The sequence below is a fragment of the Hemicordylus capensis genome, chromosome 6, assembly GCF_027244095.1.
Source record: "Hemicordylus capensis ecotype Gifberg chromosome 6, rHemCap1.1.pri, whole genome shotgun sequence".
NCBI lineage: Eukaryota > Metazoa > Chordata > Lepidosauria > Squamata > Cordylidae > Hemicordylus > Hemicordylus capensis.
This window is the reverse complement of record NC_069662.1, coordinates 122,940,718-122,967,352: the sequence shown is the minus strand read 5'-3', so window position 1 is coordinate 122,967,352 and position 26,635 is coordinate 122,940,718. Positions and strand designations below refer to the sequence as shown.

The 26,635-nt window shown below is 43.7% G+C and overlaps 1 protein-coding gene across 1 annotated transcript in view; it reads left to right on the top strand.

The window, feature by feature from the left end:
• The first annotated feature begins 15,595 nt into the window (after window positions 1-15,595).
• AHR (aryl hydrocarbon receptor) overlaps window positions 15,596-26,635 on the top strand; it is an 82,902-nt gene continuing 71,862 nt past the window's right edge. The window contains exon 1 of the mRNA XM_053262818.1: window positions 15,596-16,864. Within this exon, the coding sequence (XP_053118793.1) occupies window positions 16,809-16,864 (56 nt within the window). The 5' untranslated portion in view covers window positions 15,596-16,808. The remainder of the gene's footprint in view (window positions 16,865-26,635) is intronic.

Sequence of the window (26,635 nt, the reverse complement as noted above, 5' to 3'; positions counted from 1 at the left end):
AGATATGAGGATGTTGAATTTCATCTTTATTATCTTGCACACTGGCCATGCTGATTCTTTACAAAACCACAGATGAGGTTTTTGAGGCTCTAGAGGCCTCATTTTCTTTTCTTCTATTCTTTCAAATTGTAGGGAAGGTAGTAATACAAGATATAAGGTGGAATGACCATGTTTTCCAAAGGAAGTGAAAAGTGACTAAATCTCACTAGAAAATGAAGTTCCAGAGTTTGCCTACTGCAATCCGATCATTGTGCATATGTCAAAATTTATCACATTTGACTTAGCTGCAGCCCATGCCAATTTATGTTTGCTCAGAGATAGGCCACATTGAATTCAAGAGGATTAACTCCCATGTAAATATGCATTAGGATTGCAACTTTAATATATTTTAGCCAAACTTACAAGTTTGATATCTATGGATCTAGCTTAATGGTTTGGATCTAGCTTATGCTTTGGATAATCTATGGACCTAGCTTATGCTTTCCATGCAGAAAGTCCTAGTTTCAATCCCTGACATCTCCAGGTAGATCTGGGATAGGGAGACTGCTGTCTGAAACTCTGGACAACAGCTAACAGTGGCCTCACGTAACAAAAAACTGAGGGTCCAATGGACCTGCGGTCCCACTCCTCCCACATCTGGAACACTTACCTGTCTTCATTCAGATGAAATGGACAGAAGCTGAACTGCAGTCAGGGAGTCTGCAGAGAGGAGGGAGAATTGGCTGTGCAGGCTTCCTTCTGGCATGAAGGACAGTCCCGACAGCCAATTACAGCTGGAGAGAGGGAGGAGCTTCCTCCCTCAATCCAGTTTTAGCCAGTGCAGTCTGCAGTTCCACATTCTGATGTATAGTGTATTGCTGGAAACTTTGGGTATGAGCAGTGAAACTCACTACAGCCTGAGGTTTCAAACTGGAGTTGGTGATGGAAACTTTGGGTCACTCTTCTTATGGGACCAGGGTTTCATGCATTCACACATACAAGTTTGTCACTCACCCACTCCTTTACCTCTGGTTTCCTGTTACATGCAAATGTGGCCAGTAAGTGCCAAACTAGACATGACCTTAAATGTGTCAATGTCTATTTGCAGGCTTATTTATACTTTAAAATGGCAGCTGCATGGAGGTCTGATATGGATAGAAACTGCAGTACACAGGTAGGTTTATATAACCCATTACTACCATGTTGTTTTTCCACCAAAAATCCCACCCCCCTCAAGTTCCTATGGGCCCTTGAAGATGCTATTGCAGCTACTGACAGCTTTGGGGCTCCATAGCAGCTTCAGAAGAAGAAATTGTTGTGAAGGAAGAAATGGGGGAAACTGGGTGAATGGAGGGTGTTAAGTATCCCCTACCTCTGCACTCTAGTCCTGAGCTGGAGTGGGGCCCTTGTGTGACTACTGTTCTAAAGTAAAAATAAGCTGCAACTACACAATAATTCATTTAATATCCTGTGTAGTTTGGTCCTCAGTATTGACAATACTGAGCTAGTTTTTATTCAGATAATACTGAGACACATGAGAGGTGGGGTCTGGGCTGTTTTGGCTTAAAAGGACAGGGGAAAGCCAGAGGCAGGGAGGAGGCGAGGGGCTAGCTGATAGGCTGGGGACTCTTTCTCCCATCTGAAACACCCTGGCTTGAGATTGCTGAACCTGGCAACCTCCTTCCTTTAGCCTTGACCAGCAGAAAACACCGGCTGCTGGGATTACTTGCTTGGGCCTCAGTCCTGATTGCCCAGACGATCTACAGCTGTGTGGGGCTCAGTTCCATCAGCTGGGCTCCAGGGCACACGAGAGCTGTTTTGGCTTAAAAGGACTGCAGCAAGCCAGAGGCACAGCCGTCTGCATGGGTGCCATTAGGTGGGCTGCCTGCAGGAATTCGATAAGACACAGCATAGAGCCCATCTGAAGGCACATGTTGTGGCAATATGTGCAGTAAGGAAGCAATTTTATTCTGCACATATTATGTCTGTAAGTTCTCATCCAGCAGAGCTGTTCCAGATTGTTAGGGGTTTAACTCAAGCCCCTTCTGTTTCAAATCTGTTTCCGGAAACAATTTCTCACTGTGATGAGTTCAATGAATTCTTTGCAGAAAATAATTCTCGCATTTGGGCTGATCTGGACTCACATATTTCTACAGAGCCAGTTAGGGGGGTGTCCAGCAACCCCTCATGCAAAATTAGATTGGATCAGTTTCAGTTTGTGACTTCTGAGAACGTGGACAAGCCTACCACCTGTTCTTTGGATCCTTGCCCAATATTTAATCGTTCAGGGAGGTTGTTGGAGCTGACCTTGTTGAGATCATTAACACCTCACGGTGTGAGGGCAGGATGCCAACTTGTTTGAAGGAGGCAGTGGTTATATTCCTTCTTAATATGCCCGCTTTGGATCACCTGGTTATGGATAATTATAGATCAGTCTCCAGTATTTTACGAAGAAACCACATGGCTCTGTAGTCACCAGAATTCAACACTGACTTGATGGCACAATCTTTCCTTTTCCTTTCCTCCAATTTCCCATGATTGGGTAAGATGATTGAGAGGGTGGTGGCTGACCAGCTCCAAGCAGTTTTGGAGGAAACTGATTATCTAGACCAGGGTTTCTCAACGTGTGTGTCCCCAGATGTTATTGGACTTCAACCCCATAATTCCCATCCCCAGTGGCCTTTGGTTGGGAATTATGGAAGTTGAAGTCCAATTACATCTGGGGCCCCACACAATGAGAATCCCTGATCCAGACCAGGGTTTCTTAACCTTGGGCCCCCAGATGTTGTTGGACTACAACTCCCAGAATCCCCAGCTACAAAGGCCATATCTGGGGATTCTGGGAGTTGTAGTCCAACAACATCTGGGGGCCCACGGTTAAGGAACCCTGATCTAGACCCATTTCAAACTGGGTTTAGAGTGGGCTATGGGGTTGAGATGGCTTGGTTGGCCTGATAGATTATCTTCACCAAGGAATTGACAGAGGTAGTGTGACTCTGCTGGTTCTTTTTGATCCCTCAGCAGCTTTCGATGCCATTGATCATGGTATCCTCCTGGATTGCCTGAGGGATTTGGAGATAGGAGGCACTGTTTTACAATGGTTCCACTCCTATGTCTCAGGTAGATTTCAGATGCTGGCGCTTGGTGACAGTTGCTCTTCAAAATGGGAGCTACTATTTGGAGTCCTTCTGGGCTCCATTCGGTTACCAATGCTTTTTAACATCTACATGAAAACACTGGGTGAGGTCATCAAGGGATTTGGTGTTGGGTGTTATCAGCATACTGATAACACCCAAATCTATTTCTCCTTGTAATCAACATCAGAAAATGCTATTTGCCCTCAAATTCCTGCCTACCGGCAGTAATAGGCTAGATGAGGGAGAATAAACTGAAGCTGAATCCAAGCAAGACAGAGGTGCTCATTGTTGGGGGTCATAATCTGCAAGATGGGATATAACGTCCTGTTATGGATGAGATTACACTTACCCAGAAAGAACTTCAAAACTTGGGGATGACCCTTGGACCAGGGTCTCACCCTGATGCCTCGGGTTGAGGCTGTGGCTAGGAGCACTTTTTACCAGCTACGATTGACCACTTTGCCTGTTTCTTGAGGACAATGATCTGAAAACAGTGGTGCACGAGCTGGTAACCTCCAGGTTGTATTACTGCAATGTGTTCTATGTAGAGCTGCCTTTATACATAATTCAGAAACTTCAGTTAATTCAAAATGAGGCGGCCAGCTTGGTCTCTGGGGTATCCCGGAAAGACCATATTATGCCTGTCTTTAAATAGTTGTACCGGCTGCCGATATGTTTCCAGGCAAAGTACAAAGTGTTGGTTATTACCTTTAAATCCAAAATGGATTTAGAGAGAACACTTTTGAGAGAGCACTTTTCTTTACAAGATACCCACTGCTCATTGAGATCATCAGGAGGGGACTATCTTAGGGTGTCACCAGTTCATCTGGTGGCGACCTGGGATGGGGCCAGTGTTCCTTTTAACAGGGATTCCCAGATGTTGTTGCCTACAGCTCCCAGAATCGCCAGCTTCAATGGCTTTTGCTTGGGGGTTATAGGAGTTGTAGTCAACAACATCTGGGAATCCTTGTTAGAGGGAGCACTGGATAGAGCCTTATCTGTTGTCACCCCTAGGTTGTGGAATGTGCTCCCCATGGATATAAGAGGATTGCTTTCCCTTGAGGTCTTCAGGAAAGCCCTGAAGACCCATCTTTTTAGCCCTATTTTTAATGACATTTAGTTTTATTTGTAATTTTAATCGGCTTTTAATTGGTTCTTGATTTTAATTGTTACATATTTCTGGTTTTAGTGTAAACCAACCTGGGCCACTTTGGGAAGGGCAGTATATGCAATCAATCAATCAAATAAATAAATAAATATAAATAAAATAGTTGAACCAATGGACCACCTGCCTCTGTATAAGTCAGTTTCATATGTTCATATGATCCTGATTATCAGACACTCTTAAATAAAACATTTAAGATGCTTTCATGCATGAACTGTATAATAAATGAGACAAAATGGAAACAGACTAGAATGTTCAAGGAAAGGTCAAGTTCCATTGATTAGGGTATGTTACCTAAGGAAAATCATTCAATTATAGTGGTGTTTATAAAATAGAGGATTTGGCTACTGTTCAACTGCATTAAGTGTTGCTAATTACAACATGGTTTTGAATAGTAGAAATATTATGTTCTTTCCTCCCCCCACCAAAAAAAGGCCTGTTATAGACCAGAAATTCCAATACATATCTTGAGAGAATTCATGTTTGTTGTTTTAACTCCCACCCCCACACACCCCTTGAGTAACTACATCCTCAAAAATACAGGCTGACATCAGAGAGAGGTCAGATTATTTTTCTGTTCCATGGGTATGTCAGCACACATTAATCCATGAATTATTGCTAATGTTGGGTTATGGGCAGCAGTTGAAATAAATTTGGAAAGGTCTTCGAGGGTGGGGGGAAGTCTAGTTCCAAGGGTTTGCACAGCTGGTGTGCAACAGCAAATATTGTGACACTTTTATCACTTTCTTACATTTTTCTAACTTTACATTTTTTTCTAACTTTTTCCAAGGGCCCAGTAACTTTTATATATATCTTCTTATCTCATAATAATGTCACATGCCATTGTATGACATGGTTGTGTATGAGACTTAGTGACAATATAGCCTTGATAAAATCATTTTCTCTCTGCCTCAGTTCTTCTATAAGTTAAAGATAAATAATATTAAATTACTAAAGGGAACCTTTATTCAGGCAAAATCAAAGCAGATCAGTTGTAATTGATACATAGATTAAAAATTAATTACCTGAGATAAACAGTTGGACTGGTATTTAAAAATGGACCTTCTGTGTGCAAATGTTCAATCTTATGAGAATTAGGAAGTCTATGATATAAATTATCATAATTTATGACATCAGCGTGTTGCCAGACAGCCCAAATTCAGGGTAGCCCAGAGAGCACCCCTCTATCTATATTACATTGAAAGGCTATACAACCTGAGACTGTGGGATCACAATCCCTATGGTGAACTTTTCACATGCCTGGGTTTGGCACCCTCAGCTGGTTGCCCAGCATGAGCAAAGCATGGGGCAACGTGTCCCAACGTCAGAATAGTGCAGACTGAATGGGAAGCCCCCACCCCTCTCTTTCACAAGAGCAGACAGTAGCCGGTGAACAGACTCCATTTCAAAAGGTGAATTAATCAAGAAAGGAACCCTCCCTTTCATGGGAGATAATGGTGAAGCACTCTTCAAGAGGCACACAGATAATCTGTGCATTTCCCAGCCTATTCCTAAATTAACAATTTAGCTGGCAAGGATTTAGGTAAATGAGCGCATCAAAATTGGAGATGTGTAATCTAGACACCTAGAGGGAGGCATCCTGCTCTTGAGATAGTCAGCCCAGCAGTTCTATTCAACATGTCCAACACATTTACATAACTGTTCTTGTGCCTTTGGTGGGCAAGCTCCCCTCAGAATGATTAGGTTTTAGTGGCAATAGATTTATTTGTCATGCATGGAATCTGCCACCCTCTTGGTAAACAGAATGGCTTGAAAACTGCCTCAAGGCGTGTTTCAAGATATATTAACCTCTGGCCAAAGCACATGGCCTTGGAATCTGTTTGGATCACTATTCTATGGACTCTCATACACTCTTCACTTCTTTCCTGCTTCTCCTCATTTGTCTATTGGTGAAGAGGCCAACCAATGTACAATGAATGCACCCACTTAAACCAGGAAGAATAGGTAAAATAACCTCTTGCCCTTCAGCCTCCCTGCTTTCACACACTTTCCACAGCAAGCCTTAAGACAGGTTCTGCGATGAATCTCCAATTAGGTCTTTGAGCTAAATTATAAGGATTAGGAATGTGCAGACTGGTCCAGGAGTTTGGTCCGGAGGTTCGGGGTTTCGAGATCGAAACAAACCCCACCCTCTCAATTCCGTCCAGACCGGAACTGAACCGAACCTCTGGACAAATCTGCATTTTTTAAAAAAATGAAATAAAAATACTTGTAGCCCCTTTGGGGGGCTTCCTGTAGTTCGCGTGGGGGTGGGGGTGTCCGCAAAGGTTCCCCTTCCCCCCGCCGGCCTCTGAAATTACCGCCGTGGCCAGGTAAAACGGCCTCTTTTCGGCCTACTCAGGCCTCGTAACTGTGCGCAGTGGCCATTTTGCCCTCTGCTGCACAAGCATAAATGGCCTCTGCGAGGCCTGGCATGGCCCATGGCCTCGGAGAGGTCATTTGCACATGCACGGTGGCCATTTTGGAAAAAACAAAATGGCCACCGCACATGGGCAAATGACCTCTGCGGGGCACCGTTGTGCAGTTGGCATTGCTGCTGGAGGTACATAAGATCCCCTCACAACTATGTTACATTAGTGTTAGCTCTGATATAGCAGTCAGCCATATACCTTGTAAATGACGTGTGTGTTAATTTACCTGTCAAAAGACCTCTTGCTTCAAACACTAAATTAACAAATGCATAAAGGAAGGAGTCAGCAGCATACTATCAACTCTTGGCTAATTGTTCATAACAAAGATTGGCTATGCTAATAGTAAGTTGCAGTTTGCAGCTTGATTGTGGGGCTTGATAGAATTTTAGAGGTCTTTCTGAAAGCACAAAGTTGGCTTGAGCCAAAGGCAAAGTTGTCCATGTGAGGCTTTATCTAAACCATAATTCTTTATGGAAACCTAAATAGTAACTGTGACTAGAATTTAGCTATCCACTTAGGCCAAGGCGGCAAGCACCCTCTCAGCTGCCCTCCCATTTCTGTTTCAGAAATCTAACACCCAGAAATGCACTTTACCTCTTCTGTGCCCCCCTCAGTTTTTTAGCCTACTTTCTGGAGGTTTATGAGATAATCCGGCTTTCTGTCTGTCTCTCTCTGTGTGTATTAGCAACGTGTGTGTGTGTGTGTGTGTGTGTGTTATCAACTTGTGTGTGTGTGTGTGTCTGTTATGCAACTTGTGTGTCTGTTATCACCCCCCTATCAACTTCTCAATGCATGGACCAATATGAACCAAATTGGGTATGGTTGTAGGGAAAGATAGAGACACCTCAATGGCATAGTTTGTGATGATGTCATCCACGCTGATCCAAGATGGTGAACTTTTGAGGCACAAGTGGGCTAACTTGTGAGCCACCTAATTGATTTGAACCAAATTTGCTACATAGGGATGCCCTAATGGCGTGGTGTGTGATGATGTCATCCACACCAATTCAAAATGGCAACCACGTGAACATCTGAGGCGCAAGCAGGCTAATTTGTGGACTGCCTAACCCATTTGAACCAAATTGGGTACAGTTGCAGTGAATGACACACAGGAACACCTCAGTGGCATAGTTTGTGATGATGTAATCTACCCCAATTCAAGATGGCGGACACATAACCTTTGAGGTGCAAGTGGTAAACCGCTTAACCAATCTGAACCAAATTTGGTACAGTTGTAAGGATACATAGGGATACCTCAATGTTGTAGTTTGTGATGATGCCATCCACCCCAATTCAAGATGGCAGACATGTAAACTTTTGAGGTACAAGTGGGCTAACTTGTAAACCACCTAACCAATTTGAACCAAATTTGATACGGCTGTAGGGATATCATCCACCAAAATCCAAGATGGTGGTCATGTGAGCATCTGAGGCACAAGCCGGCTAATTTGTGGACTATCTAACCCATTTGAACCAAATTGGGAACAGTTGCAGTGAGTAACACACAGGACACCTCAATGGCATAGTTTGTGATTATGTCATCCTTCCCAGTCCAAGATGGCAGATGCGTAAACTTTGGAGGTGCAAGTGGGCTAACTTGTGAACACTTAACCGATTTGAACCAAATTTGCTACAGCTGTAGGGATACGTAGGAACACCTCAACAGCATAGATTGTGACAATGCCATCCAACCCAAATCAAGATGGCGGACACGAAAACCTTTGATGCACAAGTGCACTAACTTGTGGACAGTCTGACTGCTTTGAACCAAATTTGGTACAGCTGTATGGACACATAGGGATGCCCCAATGGTGTAGTTTGTGATGATGTCATCCACCCCAATCCAAGATGGTGGATGTGTGAACTTTTGAGGCACAAGTACACTAACTTGAGGACTGTCTAACCGATTTAAACCAAACTTGGTACAATTGTAGTGAGTGACACACAGGGACACCTCAATGGTATAATTTGTAATGATGTCATCCACCCCAATCCAAGATGGTGGATGCATGAACATTTGAGGTGCAAGAGATCTAACCTGTGCCAAGTTAACCCCTGCTAACTTGGCAAAGAGGCAACTTTTAATGTGGTGATTCTCTTTATTTAGCAGGGGGAGAGTAACTGGCCCTATCCACCCTCAGCACAGTACCTCCAGTGACTGTTGCTGGTGTCTATCTCATGTTTCTTTTTAGATTCGGAACCCTTTGGGGACAGGGATCCATCTTATTTATTTTATTTTATTTATTATTTCTCTGTGTAAACCACCCTGAGCCATTTTCGGAAGGGCGGTATAGAAATAAAATAAATATACTGTGGACCTCAATTTGAACCACATTTTAGTCCAGTTGTAGAGACAGTGAAAGGAAAGTAGGCTGATTAGTTCTTACCAGAACAACTTGTTTTTTCCTGGTGCCACCACTGGTTGGGACAGCATTTAGTGGAAAGCCAGAGACACTTCCATTTTTGTTTGTTAAGCAAAATACTAGCTTTGTTGCAACATACTCTACTTTGAAATGATCCTGATGAGCTGGAGTATTTAACTGACTCAAGCTACAGCTGTTTGATTGCTATAAAAGGGAAGTATTCCACACAGTTCTATGTAGTCCAGTCATTTCAATACAAGATCTTTATTATTATTGACAAAGCTGTAAATGAACAAGAGATGAGCTAGGTTATCTGAAAGACTATCTTGCTTCTTCTTTTTCCACAGAAGCTGTGTTGGGATGCTCAAAGTGACGCAACACAGATTTCAACTTGTCAAGACTGGAGCCAGAGAATTCTTAGAAGCAGAATTTTTGGCTGTGAAGTGGAGAAATCTTTCCACTTTTAGGAAGTGATGCAAAACCAAACTATTTTGGCATGTCTTCTCCTCGGAAATTGTGTTGAAAAACTACACTATTTGTGTTCTCTTGAGACATTTTAAAGTGGCTCTCATATCAAAAACATTGTAGCAGAAATTACACACACACTACATTGATGGTAGTGTTCATTCACATTCTAAATGCCTTTTCTGCATTAACAATGATCAAACATAACATAAATAGTGTGATAGAGGCAAAAGGTATTTAAACCTTTCATTTTTTAACATTGCCAGACATAAAATTGAAAATATTGAAGCCATTTATTTTGAAATCTATCTATCTATCTATCTGTCTACTTGATTTCTATACCCCCCTTCCAAAATTGGCTCATGGCGGTTTACACGGAGAAATAACAAATAAATAAGATGGCTCCCTCTCCCCAAAGGGCTCACAATCTAAAAAGAAACATAAGATAGACACCAGCAACAGTCACTGGAGATAATGTGCTGGGGGTGGATAGGGAAATAATTGTACCAAAATTAATAGGACTCTAGAAATGGCTTGAAGACCTTTAGGTCTCAAACACTGGATAGCAACAGCTATAGACATTTCACTTTAAATCATTAAATTCGATATGTTGGTGGTACAATGTGCATATTAACCCCAAACTCTCAACAAAAATACCTTTTTATTGCTCATACAAAGAAAAACTAAAAGTTGGCAAACATAAGATGTTCCTGTGTGACACACCATCCTCAGTTTAAATAAAACAATTGAGCACAGATGAAAACCTCGATTCTCTAGCTGTTAAATTCCTAAGATGTGATAACACACAGTCTCTTGACTGGCAGAGAGATAATGAGCAAGGAGATGGGGGGAGAGAAGAGGAAAACACCTGATTCTCAGAGGCTAATAAACTTCATAGCATCGGCCAGTGCCTCCCGAGCATTAAAGTCAGGTCTCAGTTTCTCTACAAATAATGCTTCCTTGATTTTCCTTCTGTGTAGGTTCCTTTCAATCCTTAAAACATATATTTTAGTGGGCACCATTTGGCCTTCATGCTTAATCCTCATATGCAATGACCAGGGTTTTGTTCTCTTTACACAATGCCTCATATCAGCTAGATGTTCTTTCTATCTATCTTTCAATGACCTGCCAGATTCCCCTGTATAGAATGAAGTGCAACCTAAGCATTGAATCTATATAATTAATTCTCTAAGCCAGAATGTGTGGGGATGAGTTCAAGCACATTGCCCCACGCACCGGTAATGGGTGCTGAGACAGAGAAGGATGGGCTGGGATAGAGGAGGATGGGTGGCAGCCAAAGCCCCGCTGCTCTGAGCAGCAGGACGGGCGCCGGGGTGGAGGAGGACAGGCTGAGACAGAGGAGGATGTGCGGTGGGAGGACGTGTGACAGATGAGGATGGGCGACGGGCAAGGACGTACGAGGAGAACATGTGACAGGTGGCTGGGATGGAGCAGGATGGGCAGTGGGAGTTGGGTGGGTGGAGGACGAAGCCCCACTGCCCTGAGGAGCAGGACGGGAGGATGGCGGGACCGTGGGCAGAAGGTGGGGGGGGGGGTAGACTGGGGCAGAAGGTGGGAGGGGGAGACTGGGGCAGAAGGTGGGGAGGAGACTGGGGCAGAAGTTGGGGGAGGGTGGGGGAGATGGGCAGAAGGTGGGGGAGGGTGGGGAGACTGAGGCAGAAGGTGGGGGAGGGTGGGGGAGATGGGGCAGAATGTGGGGGGAGGGAGGGGTGGACTGGGGCAGAAGGTGGGGGGAGGACAGGGGAGACTGGGGCAGAAAATTGAGAACTAACTGGGCCTGAAGGGTGGGGGGAACTAAGTGGGGCAGAAGTTTGGGGGGGAGAACAAACTGGGCCTGAAGGTGAGTGGGTGTGTACTGCCACACACATGCTCTGTGCAGGATCAGCTAGTTTTATATATTGTACCTTTCTTTTCACGGTTTCCTCCCCACCCATCCCTGTTCACAGATTTCACAATCTTGTACATCACACCTCCTATCATACAATCTAGAATTAACTAACAATTGTTTAAGTGTCATTGGTGCTGTGCAAAAACATTAAAGTACTTTTGAACTAAGGAAGATATACTACTACTGTATATCTTTGTAGATATGTATGTTTTGTCTGCTCAAAGTAATGGATCCCAGCTTAAAAAAAAACTTATCTTGTCATCCAGCAAGTGGTCTGAGAATACATTCCATTACAACAGGGAGAGAATGAGAGTGTAGTTAATCTCCTTTAAAATCAAATAAAAAATAGTTTTCCATTAGTTTCTATGGGAGTTGGATTGCTGTGTTTGATAACTTACTGTGCTTCAATCTATTTATTGCATGGAATGGTGAAGAATAAGATTTAGTATGCAATGCATTACTGAGATAAACTTAAATCCGAAGTGAAACTGTAGAGTTTTGAAAGAAATCCCCAGTGTCCCAAATAATACAACAGTTCTGGGAAAAGTTACTGTTGCTATAAAAGACTGTACAAATAATAACATTCATATTGCACTTTAAAGTACTCAAAGTGCTTTGCATTCATACACTGTCTCAAAGCATATTGCCTGAAACAGAAAAGCAAAAAAGCATCTGATTTTAATCTAAATGTCTAATGTAAGTGTGATTAATTTAAGACACATCAGTATGGAGAACTTCTCCGGCTCCAGGTTCATTTTTTTAATGGCACAAATTATTCTTTTTCACTTTTTTGGTTTTGCTATCTTGTAGTTGAATCTGAAACCTGAACGTGCTATTGTTCAACCAATCAATGAGGGAACATTTTCAGCTGCAATGGACTAGCAGCCCAAACTTGTGCATGTTTATTTGGATGTACATCCTCCTACCCATTCTTCAGCCTCAGAATGTCTGGGTTGGTTACCAGGAAGCAACCAGAGGTGCACCTAGGTGATTTTGGAACCTGGACCTAAAGGCCTCACCCCCTTGCATACAACATCGTGACACACACAGTATTTTTAACACGTGGGTTCTTGAGGGCACAAACAGCAACTGAACTCACAAGAATGTAACAATATAAATCAGGTATATTTATGCAAATATGCATTATTAGAAACATTTCAACACGCAACTTAACATATTCCCATCCCACATATTTCTTTCCCCACTCCACCCTGCCGTGTCTAAAGCATCCAGCGCAGGTCACAATCATATTTGGCCACACATCACAACATGGGCTTGTAGCAGGACATGGTGACCACACCACCAAGGAAAGATAAAGAGGATTTTTTTTGGGGGGGGGGTGGAGGCTCTGGACTTTGGCCCCAAAGTTCAGGGGTAAGAGTGCCTCTGGAAACAACCGTACCATTGCTTTTCTCCAGTTTAAACATGAGTGTCCCAGAAGAGCCTCCTTTCTTTCCACAATACAGTTCATTATCTACACTTTCCTAAACTCTACTGGTTCCTAGAAATTGCTATAGCCTGCCTGTACTCAGAGGCACTCTTATCCCTGGACTTCGTGGATGAAGTCCTGGGCCTCCATACCCCCTGGTGGCCCCCAAATCCTCTTTAGTCTGTCCTCGGTGGTGTGGTCACGGTGCCAAGCTGTGGGCCCACACTGTGCCAGGTGTCCGAGTACAATTGTGACCTGTGCTTGGTGCTTTAGAGACAGAGGGGGGAGTGGGGAATGTGTTAAGTGGTGTGTTGAAATGTTTCTGCTAATGCATATCTGCATAAATATACCCATTCTATATTCTGACATTCTTGTGAGTTCAGTTGCTGTTTGTGCCCTCAAAAACCACGTGTTAAAAATACTGTGTGTGTCATGGTGTGTGCAGGGGGATGATGCTTGCCAGGGGGGAAGGGGGGACTCCAAAGGCCTTTATTTATTGTATTTAATTTTATTTAACACATTTTCATACCGCCCAAAACTCACGTCCCTGGGAGGTTTACAACAAAATAAAAACAGAAAGTAAAACATTAGTTAAAACAAAAAGAAAAAGTTTAAAACACCACAACAATTTAAAAATGTTAAAACAATATTCTAAAACAAAGGTCCAGGCTCCAAAATTACCTAGGTGCACCTCTGCTTGTACTAACAGTACCTGCTCCCTGTCCTGCTTCCATATCTAGTCAGCTCCTTCAACCTTCTTGTATCTGAATGATCATTTGATTTGGAGCTTTGTCCTATTCCTCTTGTGTTTCTTTTGGTCATCCTTTTCACACTGATCCATGGACTGGAGCTTGTCAGATTGCAGTTTCCAAAGTACTTCTGTGTAGACCACTGACTTATTTTGAAATCCAAAGAATCACAGCTTTCATTTCATTTCTCATAGACTGTTTTATTTGCATAATCCTCTTACTGTTATTTCTTAGGACCTCTGAAGTATGTTAATACCTGTGTTCCTTGGTAATAATTATTATAATAGCAGTATCTACACAGTAACTTTATTGTGGTGTTCTGAAACTACATGGTGAATATAGATTCTACAGACTCCTACTTATGCAGTTATTAGATTTGTGACCAGAGTCCATTTATTATTCCATCACATGGAACTTTCATGTTTAACTGTTTCTTTACAGTTAAAGCGGATGGTTTCAAAACACTAATGGACATTAAGAAGTTAATAGACATTAAGAAGATAACTAATTCTTCAACTTGCAAGGAAGATAATATGATGTAAAACTTCCTTATTCATTTTCTTTCCTGCATAGTTTTTAAGGTTGTACTGTTGAATTGGTGTCGACTCCTGGTGCCCACAGAGCCCTGTGGTTTTCTTGGTAGAATACAGGAGGGGTTTACCATTTCCTTCTGCCATGCAGTATGAGCAGGGGCGTAACAAGGCTGGAGTGAGCCCAGAGACAAAATTTTAAAATGGGCACCTCGCTGATACACACACACACTTCACAATATTTGGTCATGTGACTTGCCTCTGGGGGGCCCCTCGAGGTGTGGGGGCCCCCAGGCAGCCGCCTCCCCTTGCCTAATAGTAGTTACGCCCCTGAGTATGAGATTATGCCTTTGATGACATGTGCCGGATATAGGAGTTTGCCATATTCTGGGGGAAACACCAGCGGGGATTCGAATCAACAGCCTCCTGCTCTCTAGGCAGGTTGCTTCCCCGCTATGCCATTAGGTGGCAAGTATACATAGTTTACACAGATATTATTTGAACTCCAGCAGTCTGGAAGTAGAACTCCAGCATGCTGGAGCCCTTAACTGCTTTAGAAACAGAATATAGCAGCAAAGCAATATTAGCATTCAGAGTATGTGTTATATTCTACCTAGTAATCTTTTATGTTTTGTTGTTGAGAAGTTTGTCCCAGTGGGGATCCTATAGAAAGTGTAGGGGGTGCCATCAGAAAGGGAAAGTGAAAGAAAGGAGGAGAAAGTGAAGTTGTTTCTGAATAAACTCAGAATAAACTCTTAGTAAAATCTACATAAGATCACTTTATGTTTATGAGGGAAGCCCCTGAACAAGTCTGAACAAGAAAATTTAGTCCATTTATTTCCTTGGTTATTTTCAGCCTAATGCTATCCATGTTTACTCTGAGGTTTGTTTAGGATTACACACTATAAGCATTTGATGTTGTAAGCTTTTGCCTAGGAAATGTAGCCACACTATCTTTTTGTTTTTTTAACTGGAGTTGTGTCCTTCGGCACTCATGTAATGAAATCTGTTAACGTTTTGAGCAGCTGCGATGAAAAAGAGGACCCTTTAAAATTAATGATGTTTCTTCAAGTCCAGTAATCCTAGAAAATAATCTTCAGAGACATTTATGAACTAAAGAAAAGACCATGAAATATCATGGGTGGGATGGTGGTGGCATGGGCTGAAGGGAGTGTTCCATCCCTCTCCCATGTTCTGATCTATCTATCTTTATTTATGGGCAGCCCCCCACCCCCACCCCGAAGTTCGTGTTCTTTCCAAATTCCAGATAAACTGACACAATTTCAAAACACTGTCCCTTCATACAACGGCAGCACTCTATTTATGCCCCATTTCTTTAAAGAGCGAGAGAGAAACTGACCAAATTGAGTTTTTAAAAGCAGCACAAGTCGACCTTGAGAGTGGGGAGGGAAGATATACTTTCACTAAGAGGGGCTTCTGCGGCTTGAATAAAGCCTGTTTCTTTCAGTCAACCTTTCCTTCTCGGAAGAACGCCTTTCTTAATGGTTAATTGCACTTCCACGTGTGTGCTTGGCGATTGTGTGGAAGACCGACAATGATGTAGCAACCGCAGCAACCCTGCGATTTCCTGTTGCTTATTATGGCTGATCTGCGTACGTGCACGAGCGCCTTTTGCTGATTCTACTGCAAAGTTGTCGCGTGGGGATTGGGAATCCACGGGGGCTCCTTCTCCGCGGCCCTGAAAAGGAAGTTGGGGCGGCTTAGCCTCCCGAGGAGGCCGCCCTGCCACCCGCTCCAGCGTGTACGCACCGCAGACACACAACAGTCTGCCGTCTGCCTGCCTTTCCCCGCTTGACCTTCCCAACATGGCGGTGCACCGCCCCTTTGACGCCGGCCGTGGCCACCGCCCGAGCCCCACAGGGGCCTCCGCAGTGGGCGGTGGGGCGGGCCCCGGGGGAGAGCGAAAGGTTGCCTGGGCTGACTTTCAGACCGCGGCAGAAAGAGCCGCTGCAGGCAGGAGAGGCGAGTAACGAGGCCCGTTGGGGACCTTGCTGACGACAACGGCGAGGCGGCGGCGGCGTTTGCCGAGGTGAAGGGAGGTTTTCCTTCCAGTCCTCTCAGTCGGCTCGCTCCAGAGGAGGGAGAGAAGAAGGCACCGAGGAGGAGGAGGAGGAGGAGGAAGGCGGGGAGGCGGACGGAGGGGCAGCTGTTGCCGCTGCCGCCGAGGGAGCTGCGGCCGCCTCCGCACCTGTCTCGGAGCCCCCGCCCCGCAGCCAGAGAGAGAGAGAGAAGGCGACGAGTGGGTGTCGCCGGCGCCAACTTAGCACCTGGCTTCTTCTCCCGCCCTCCTCTCCGCTTCTTCAGTCGGCCGCCCGCCCGCCCGCCTGCCGGCCTCTCGGGGGAGTCCGTGCCGCGGCAGGAGTAGTAGGACCCGCGCGGCGGCGAGGAGGAGCATTCGCAGCAGTCGGGCCGGGAAGCCGCGCTGCGGGCGGAGCCGCGACCTGTTTCGGAGAGAGAGGGAGTGGGAGAGACACACACAGAGAGGGGTCTTTAAGCCGCTTCTGACACAGTTGCTGCTGGCTTTCTCTCTCTCTCTCTCCTGCCCCTCTCGGGTGAAGAGGGGGAAAACTCTGCATCAGGAGGAGCTGGTGGCGCGAAGAGGAGCTGGAGCCGCGGCGTGGGCGGCAGGATGAACCCCAATGTCACCTACGCTAGCCGTAAGCGGCGGAAACCCGTGCAGAAAATGTAAGAGGGGCAGTTGGACGGGTGGTGGAGGGCGTCGAGGTGTGTGTGTGTGTGTGTCTGTGCCTGTTTTGGGGAGGTCAGCGCGTTTTGCATCTCATTCTCCTCCTGCTGCTGCTGTGTTCTGGAGCGCGCCCCCACCTTCACTCTGCAAGCCTCTTTTCTCATGCCCTCCTCCCCGCCGCAGTTAACCTTGCAGCTCGCTCCCTGCAACCTTGCGTGCTAATTGTAACGATCCTTCCTTCAAAGCTCTAGTGCGTCCGCACTGCAACGCTTTTTTAAAAAAAAGCAAAACAATTCTCTCTCTCCGCTTGAAGCTTTGAGTTGGGACTTTGGAGCAGTGCAGGATCGGAGGCCTTCAGGCTGCTGCATAGTAATGCCGCTCGTAGGGCACTTCCCCTCTCCCCCTACCCCTTCCTGGATGGATCGTCCTCTTTCCAAACTAGACACCCTGGATAACACTGATGCATGTGCAGAAGGCTTTTGGTGGCCTGAGTTAGCTGTTTGCGCAATCTGTGTCGCCCCCCCCCCTTTCAGTGCCTCCTTGCAAGCGCTTCTAGTGGCTCGAGGAGATGTTTGTAAATAATTCGTAAAGGGGGATTTTATTTTCAACGATGTTTCTATTCTTAAGTCTTGGCTCAAGGCAATACTTAATGTTTTGCTTCTTCCCTCCCAAATGAAGGGTGCTGGGGTTAAGCTTTCTGAGTTGAGATTTGCCATTCCTCCCCCCCACCTCACCCCGAAACTCTCTTCTTTACCCCTAAATGAGTGAGAAGATGGTGAGGGAGAAGGAACTTCGCGCATGTATAAAGGCCCTTGTTTTTCCATTACACACGCTTTAAGGACTCAGCCCTGGTATTGAAAGCAGATTCTTGTGCTGAGGCCTGGTACAAATTAAGCCCTGGTTCAGGGCCCCATTTCTACCAGGGTCTGATGACCCAGTTGAATTCAAGCAGCTGATTAAAGTCGAAACGGCCGAGAGGTAGAAGGAAGATGAAGGAAAATGGCTTCAGTCTTGAATGTAATGCTGTTGAGTGGCCTACCTGAACGAGAATGGCAGGCATTAAGGTGATTGCTTCCTGGCAGTGTATACAGAACAAGTTTAAAGTAATTATTGAAAGTCCATGATAATTGATGTAGCTTCTGGCTTATGTTGGCTGTGGGCCCCGGCTTGTGTTGTCTAACAGGGATTGCTGATTAGTGCACGTTCTGTCTCCTGTGTGCGTGTGTGTGCAGAATGCCACGTTTTGCTGGCTGTGCTTCTGCCACTGCAGTGGGGTTGTCCCTGATTTGAGGGCTAAGATTTGCTTAGCATCTCAGACTTGGTTTTGTTGACAGTCATCTTGTACCCAATTGTGATTCGTTCTCTCCCCGCCCCCCTTATAAAGTGCTGCAGGCCTTAATACCATACAGCACTGTACAAAATTATTTGAGGGTCATTTTACATTTGCTGGGTGTATGAATGAGGGTTGTGATGTAGATTGAATAACTTGCAGAAAGTAATGGAACTCAATTTGTAAAACTTCTTTCTCTCATTTCTGATTATTTCTTAAAACTTGTAATTACTTTAACAAGCCTTTCAAATGTTCTCTGTTTGAACAAAACCTTGTATATGTCCTTGGATTTTAATGCCATCAAACAGATGTGCTTTCAATGACATTTCTGTTGTATCCTTAAACCATAGAAGACAAACCATAGAAAACAAACCATAGAAAGGGGGAAGATATTTGCAAATAAAACTGTAATTATGTTCTTTAAATGTGAATTCTAAACTGGGAAGTATTTGAATGTCATAAATACAATTCTGTGCATCATTGATTGTATTCTAGACTAGATTTAGTTCAAATAGCTTTCAGGTGTGAAGGTGTACTCTTACATCTTCAGTTTAAATATTAGTTTTTAAGTGTTTCTGTTTTTGAAGAATTCATGAGTGCCAGTTTTCACTAATCTGTGTTTACAGTTCAAGTACCACTGCATGAAATATTTATTCTCTAACACAAAGTAACTGTACTGAGCTTGGTATTATTTCCCTAAGGACTTCAAGAAAGATTAAATGAAATGGCTTTAGTCTCTTTCCAAGTGTGTTTCACCTATGTACTTGTGGACTGGAACTTGCTGGTTTTAGTCTCTTGCAGGCTTTAGTCTCTTTCCAAGTGTGTTTCACCTATGTACTCGTGGACTGGAACTTGCTGGTTTTTTCTTATTATTTATTGTTAGTGTTCCTGTTAATATGAGGAATCTACAAACACAGGAGCAAATTCATTAGAACGATCGGCTCAAATTGAATTGTGTAACCTCTGGCAAAATTAGTGTTGCTCTCAAAGTAGTGGTGCTAATTTTGAGAGATGGGTTCCCCCCCTCCCACCACAGTTTGTTTTTTCTTCTCTTAATATGAAAATGATGACTGTTTACCTCGTTTGCTACTGTGGACTTGAAATAATTGCTCACAATTTTTGATCAACTTTGAGTGCTGACCATAGCTCTCTTCACGTTACATGAAATTTGTTAGCGCTTACTAAGCAGCCTTAGGAGGCATATGATGCACTAGTTTCTGGGCTCCGTAGAACAGCAGCACATTCCCATAAAAAGAATAGTCATGCTCTCAATGTTTACTTTAGAGGTGATAGTTGTTGGTTATGCAACACTTGCTGTTAAGTAACTTGTTATACTGTAGTTTGTCTTGTAAACGGAAGTGGACTGCTGGTGCTCAAATAGTTTTAAATGTTATCTTTGCAGAAGAAAAAATTCCATAGGGTAGTCTTAGGCTATTGTTACTGGAGAGTTCCTGTTTCAGAAAACACACAAAAAGTCTGTTCAAGAGGTCTGAAATAACTCTAGTATTATAAAATACAGCTACTAGTATTATACTCAGTTTTTCAAGTCGGCAACTTGAAAGTTTGAAAACTTGTTTTTGAGCTTCCTTGACTTCTCCAAAGCTTTGTGTTGAATAGGTTTTGCTATGTAGTAGTAGATTCATGAAATGAAGTCAAGTATCAACCAGGTCAGCTTGTAACCCTTTTAATTTATAGAAATAACTTAACTTTGAGATTTCAAACTAAACTTTCTTTGTGAAGGGTCAACACAAACTCTTTATCTGTCTATAGTTTTATGCTTGATAGGGTATCTTTCTCTGTGTCTATATGTGAGATACACACACACACACACACATACAAACATTCACACAGCCACAACATGCACACAACCACTGATAATTGATATACAGTACAAAACTTTATATACAAATTGTAAATGCACTGAATTAAAAGTGCTGTAGCTGCATGAAATGTAGAAATATTATTCACGGCTACTTTGTGAAAGGGAAATGTTTCAAGCTCTTGTTCAAGCAAATTATATCAAATATATATATATATATAGGAGGGTTTTTCCTTTTTAAAACCCTTCTTTCCCGCACTGGTGGAAGACACCTTCGAATTCTTATAGATACAGTAGATAGAACGTTTTGCAGTCTGGAGCTTTTGGGTTTTATTAATGAAATCTCAAATTCGATATTATGGGTTTCCTCTTCGATGACAGGGTAAAATGAACAAAGCTTGCAGACAAGATTTGCAATCGTCTAGTAGTGTGAGCATGTTGGTGTGTATGGAATATAATTATAAACTGGTAGTTTTCTTTGCCTGCAATCTATGAACACTGGCTTGTGAGTAAACCTTATTGAACTAAATTGGACTTATTCTTGAGTAAATGTGCATAGGCTGAACATGTAGGCTGAAAACCCAAGCGCGTCTAACTTGGAAATGATTCATTATTGTATGCAGATCTTCTTCCAAGTAAAGTGTATTAGATTCTGGTGCCTATAAATTACCTATCATTGTCGTCCTCCCACTGTAGTAGGGCCAGGAGCGAATAAAGTATCTTTAAGTTAGGAGAGTCAATACATGCTTGTTTTGTTTTTCCTATCTGCCAAGCAGTCCTAAAAGTGTAAAACTAATCTCTCTTCAGGGGGGAAAAATCCCAGAGTCTGCAGTTTTAAGCAGCAGGAGTTATCGATGAGTAAGTATGTTTAGGATTGCACTGCATATGTCTCTTCTCACCTTAAAGACTATCCCCTTTATTATACCATAAGCTTTCATAGACTATAGTCCATGAGATACATAGCAAATGTATTGGTCTTTAAGGTGTCAAAAAACTCTTTGCTTGGACAGACTTAACTACTCACTCTGAAAATGACTCCCTAAGAGAACGTGTCTCAACAGGGAATAGTACCACCATTTTGATCAGTGCTATACATATGTAATGCTTTCCTCCTTGGTGAATATGTATTTGTTGTAAAGGGGAAATCAACCAATTTTTTTTTTAAAAAAAATGTTTTTAGCTTTTACATTCCTTCTCTTAGGAATGTAAAATAAAACTTCATTCAGACACTTTTCCTTTTTTCTCTCTTTCTTGGCCCCAGATCATATTGAGTGTCAGTCAATTTTTTTTTTTTTGTAGAGAAGAGAAAATTTGACTGACTACAACTCAATATAACTTTGGACCAGTAAGTGCAGTAATTTCAGGGCTCTTTACTGACTTTACTCTGCAACTGCATCCTGTACTTAGCTAGGGAGACAAAGCTATTTGGTTCTGCCTTCACAGGCTTGTGGTTCTTTACTCTTGTCTTACCTATGCCATATAGGAGGGGTTCAGCATCCTCCAGAGGTAAGATGGGCCTAATGTAATTCAGGGGACAAAAAGGGCTATTTCTTGCCTTCACTAGTATGTTGCTGGTGTGTTGGAAGCAGGGGGATCTTGTTGGTGCAGTAATGATAATGGCTTGAAAGTGCTTGTTGAAGACTCACTGCCTGCGGGATCCTAGCAACTGGTCTGACAAGCTACTTGGGACATAGGATTGGATTATTCTGAAGCTCAGACAAGCCTTTTTGTTTCCTTTTCCTCCTTTGACTTGATGAACCTCACTGCAGCATGGTGCTGTAAATTCCTGTCCTAACTTGTGTGTGTTTTGTTCCTTTCCTCTCAGGCTATCATATTTGGCACCTGTCCTTGGATAAGAATTGAAAGTGTTGTGGTTCATTACATTGTGTACATAAGTGTATTTAGGATCACAATTACTTTTAGACATCATTCTGTGACAACAGAAAATATATGAAACAAACTTAATAATAATTGTTGTGTTACAGAGATAGTGGCTGACAATCTACATCATGTATGAGTAGTCCCAATGAAATGAATGGGACAGGTTAGTCATGACTAACCTGTCCCATTAATTTCACTGGGTCTACTCATACATAATGTAGACTGTCAACTACTGTTTGTTTTATGTAAAGGTAAAGTGTGCCGTCAAGTTGATTTCGACTCCTGGTGCCCACAGAGCCCTGTGGTTTTCTTTTTTGCTAGCATATAGGAGGGGTTCACCATTGCCTCCTCCCATGCAGTATGAGATTTTTCAGCATCTTCCGATATTGCTGCTGCCCGATATAGGTGTTTCCCATAGTCTAGGAAACATACCAGCGGGGATTCGAACCGGCAAACTTCTGCCTGTTAGTCAAGCATTTCCTTGCTGCATACATACAAATGTGTTTGTACTTTGTTTGCTTTTACCTTGAGATGTGCAATAGATGTGATAAATAAGTGTAATAGAGCATGATGGAATATAAACTAAAAGGAATTGACATTTACCCCATAACAGGGCCCTTGTGCACCTTTTAAGTTACAGTAGGCCTACACAACATAAGGCCCAGGGGCTGGATCCAGCCCACAGGGACTTCTCTGGCTAACACCCTGGTAGCAACAGCAGAAGCCATGAAGAGGATATGTTGACTGGATCCTTGTCAAAGGATTGTGCCTCTGAAGAGTGGATGGGCTCTAGCTAGGCCCAAAGTCCTGTAGCATAAGACTTTGTGAACAGTGTTCCCTCTAATAGGGATTCCCAAATGTTGACTACAACTCCCAGAATCCCCAGCTCCAGTGGCTTTTGCTTGGGGATTATGAGAGTTGTAGTCAACAGCAACTGGGAATCCCTGTTAGAGGGAACACTGTTTATGAAGTCTCTTTATTTTCCTCTATCCCACTCTTCAGATATCATTCTTACCAATTAAGAATGAAAAGGACTGAAAGACTGAATACCAATATTTAACTATTCTGGGCCCTGATCAGCTCAGTTTCCAAAAAACAAAAGAAACCACACACACAACTCCCCCCAAAATGTTGGAATAGTTTTCATGTTGAAGCTGAATCCTTGCAAAGGCCTAGCCAAGCTCTATACAGCTTGGGACCAGAATAGGGTCGTCATCTTCCATTCTTTAAAAAATAAAATAAAAATGAAGGGTTCTTGCACACTAGCCTTGATCTGTTTGGCAGGAACGGAGAAGAGAGCCACCTTTGAAACAGTGCCCTGGTTGTGAAACTCCTTGTCCCTGTGATGTGTCAAATGCCCTCCTTGTCCTTTTGCTACCTTAAGATCTTTTTGTTTAGGCAGGTGATTGAGCTTGGGAAGCTGTTTTCTGTTTGTTGCCTCTGGTCTCAGACTGTGAGTTAATTTTCTAATTCTTATTTTTAATTGTTTAGCTATGTGTGGCAGCCATGTGCGTGCCTCCGGCGCGCAAGGGCGGGGGGGGGGGTGGCGCCACTCAGCAGGAAGCTGTGGCAAGCAGTGGAGAAGCAGGTACGGACTTGCTTTCCTCCCTCTTTAAAGGTGCCCGGGTTGTGCTGTGAATGGGTGATCAAATCATGATTTGTGCACATCCCTACGTTGAGGTTCCAAGCGCTATTTTGAAGGCCTGTTTTTCCCTTGCTGATTGGGTTCTGGCATTGGCCTGAGATCTCCTTGCTGATTGGTTGGCTTATCATACAGATCAAGTGTTGCCATGGGCAACTGTGCCCCTATTAGGAGGGGAGGGGGACACAAAAGGAGGGAGTTTCAAGATGTATTCAAAGGGACTGGGAGGCAGAGAGAGCCCTTAGTGTGCCTGCCTCTCTTGAAGAAGAGGAAACATCAGGAGAGGAGGAAGGAAGGTTTGATTTTGTGGATTTCTTCTCTCTGCACCGAATATAATATACTATGCTATTGCTGCTATAACTATCTGGTTTTGTTGGATCTCAGATTGACAAATGTAGAACTTGTGTGCCTGCCTGCCTTAAGTTGTGGTTTGTTTTGTTTATGAGATAGTGTTGTGGTAAGAAATGGACAGTGGCAGTGCATGCTGTGTGTGTGTGTGTGTAATATTCCTTGCTGATTGCTGTGATGAGCTCCATGTGTGGCCTTGCGACTTACTTGTGCATCATCCACAGGGTATTGCACTCAGTTAAATGTGGCTGAAGTTGTTGCAGTTGATGGCTTGGGAATAGTTAGGAATATCCTTCCATGATATTGGTCAAAAGATTCATTATAGACAGACGTAGTGATCAGCCTCCCATTGCTCTAAAGAGCTAATAGGAAGAGAACCCTGTCTCTTGACTGACAGGCTGGAGTGTCTGGTAGGCAGGATAGATCTTATGGGCAGCCAGCATCACGGCTGCTTTTTTTGCAGGAGGAGGCTCCTGGAACCCGGAGAGCGGCTGCCGGCCATTCCAAGAGGAGGTGCAGGCTTTCAGTAGCCTCTTGCTGAGGCCAGAGCAGGAGAATCAGTGCTCTCATGTTTATGAGAAAACAATTTCCCCCTCTTTGGCCACAGCAAGGGTATAATGCAGTGGTGGTGGGGGTGAAGACTGCTGGCATTTTAAGCAGCCATTGGACTGTAGTGTGAAACTGCACGGCTGCTGAAATCCTCTGTGCGGGGGGCTGAAATTTTGTGAGCGGGCACGCAGCCACATGCCTTAGAAGGAACAGTAGTTGGGTGGGACAGATTCTTTTTTACTGTGTGCTTCAGTGTTTTTCAAGGAGAGGTTGCAAAATGTGGACTCTCGCAAGACTTGCAATGAAATCTCCAGAGTCCAGATGGAGCCGAGGGAGGGAGGAGGAGGCCCATTTGGGGGTGAGGGGGGAAACTGGGACCCTGCAAGCCACTGACATGTGGTGGCAGGGGGAAAACGTGGCAGTGGGAAAAGGGGGCGAGACTGTGCGGCTGCCATGCTAAGCTGCATGGGGGGCTTGAATTTTATGCGCAGGTGCACAGCTGCGCACCTTAGAGGAAACACGGAACCTAACCCACAAAAGAAATGAGCAAGCGGGAGATGTTTAACCTTTTCTCAAAAAAAACCATAGGATCCTATGTGGGTTCTGGGGAAAGGTTAAAAATGTGCTAAAAATCTCCCGATTTCCCATTCTTTTGTGGGTTGGATGGTAGGTAGCACACAACCTACTTGAATGTCTGTAGGACCTACCCATGGGGATATATGGTGTGTTTTGAGTTTCCCCATTGTTCCCTATGGCCAAAACACTTTAAATATTCTAAGTTTGTTCTGTCGAAACAACTGGTTGGACCAGTTGTTCTTCTGATGAAACATATTGGCCATTTGTGTTTCATTTCAAGCTCAAAACAGAATGCAAAATCTGTTTCATGCACTTCCCTATGCCTTATACACACATACCTTTCCCATATATATACATATATGTGTGTACATACATACACGGAGGCGGGGTCTTATTTAGATGCTGCTTTGTTCTTTGGATTTTATGTTCAGTAAGGTAGTCTTGAACCAGTGAGGATGTAAATTGATTTTTTAACATTTTAAAAGTCAGAATTTTAAAAGTTTAAATCATACTAGCACATCCCACACAGAGCATCTGTGCAGTAGTACACTCCCTCCAAGCCTGCTGCCCCAGTCTCCGGTCCCCAACGCATGCACATGCGCACGCTCCCCCCCGGCCAGGCCGCTTCCCAAGCCACAGTTTATGGCTGGCTTTCCAGTCTCTCCGCCACTTCCTCCACCTTCCGCCCCATTCCGTTCCCCATTCCTTCTCCTCTTGCCATCACCTCCTCTCCTCTCTTGTTGCCAGGGCCAGTCCATCCTGCCGCCTCCTCCCACCTCCTGCTCCTGGAGGCCAGGCTAGGTCACCACCGCCTACTCCTTCACTGGGTGGGGCCAGGGCCAGTCCATCCCACTGCCACCTCCTTCCAGCCAAGGCCACCTCCTCAGGCCGTTTTGTGACCCGCCACCACCGTCCACTGCCATTTTCGTTGCCGGGAACTCTCGCCAATGCTGGGAACTCTCGCAGTGTGTCGCGTGAGTTCTGCCACCAAATCCTAACCACACATGGCTGGCTAAGAGAAATAAGTATATAGATAACCAGGCATTATGTATTATTTCCTAAACTGGTAAAAATCAGGTTATCTCAAAAAATTACCCAACGATACCCTCCCTAGGTATTATAAATGTTCAATTTTTTATTTATTAGAAACATTTAATATACCGCCCACTCCGGGCGGTACACAAAATCATGCAAACAAGGCAACATTAAAAATTACATTCTAAATTAAAAACTAAAGTAACTAACACAAAACAAATAAGTAAACTACAGGGCAAAAGCCTGGTGAAAAAGAAATGTCTGTTCTATTGTTCTATTAAATTGTCTATTCAATGTTCTATTGAGTTGTAGAGTAACACATTTTAGTAATCAGATTGGCATCATTGTTTTAAGCAAGATGTAAGAAGTTGCAGTAGGAAACTTGATTTAAATCAACGATTTAAAAAATCAATGATTTTAAATCAATGAGATTTTCTCTTGGTGGTTTAAATCATAGGAACATAGGCAGCTGCCACATACCGAACCAGACCATTGGTCCATCTAGCTCAGTATTGTCTACCCAGACTGGCAGGGCTTCTCTAAGCCTTCAGGCAGGAGTGTCTCTCTCTCTCAGCCCTATCTTGGAGATG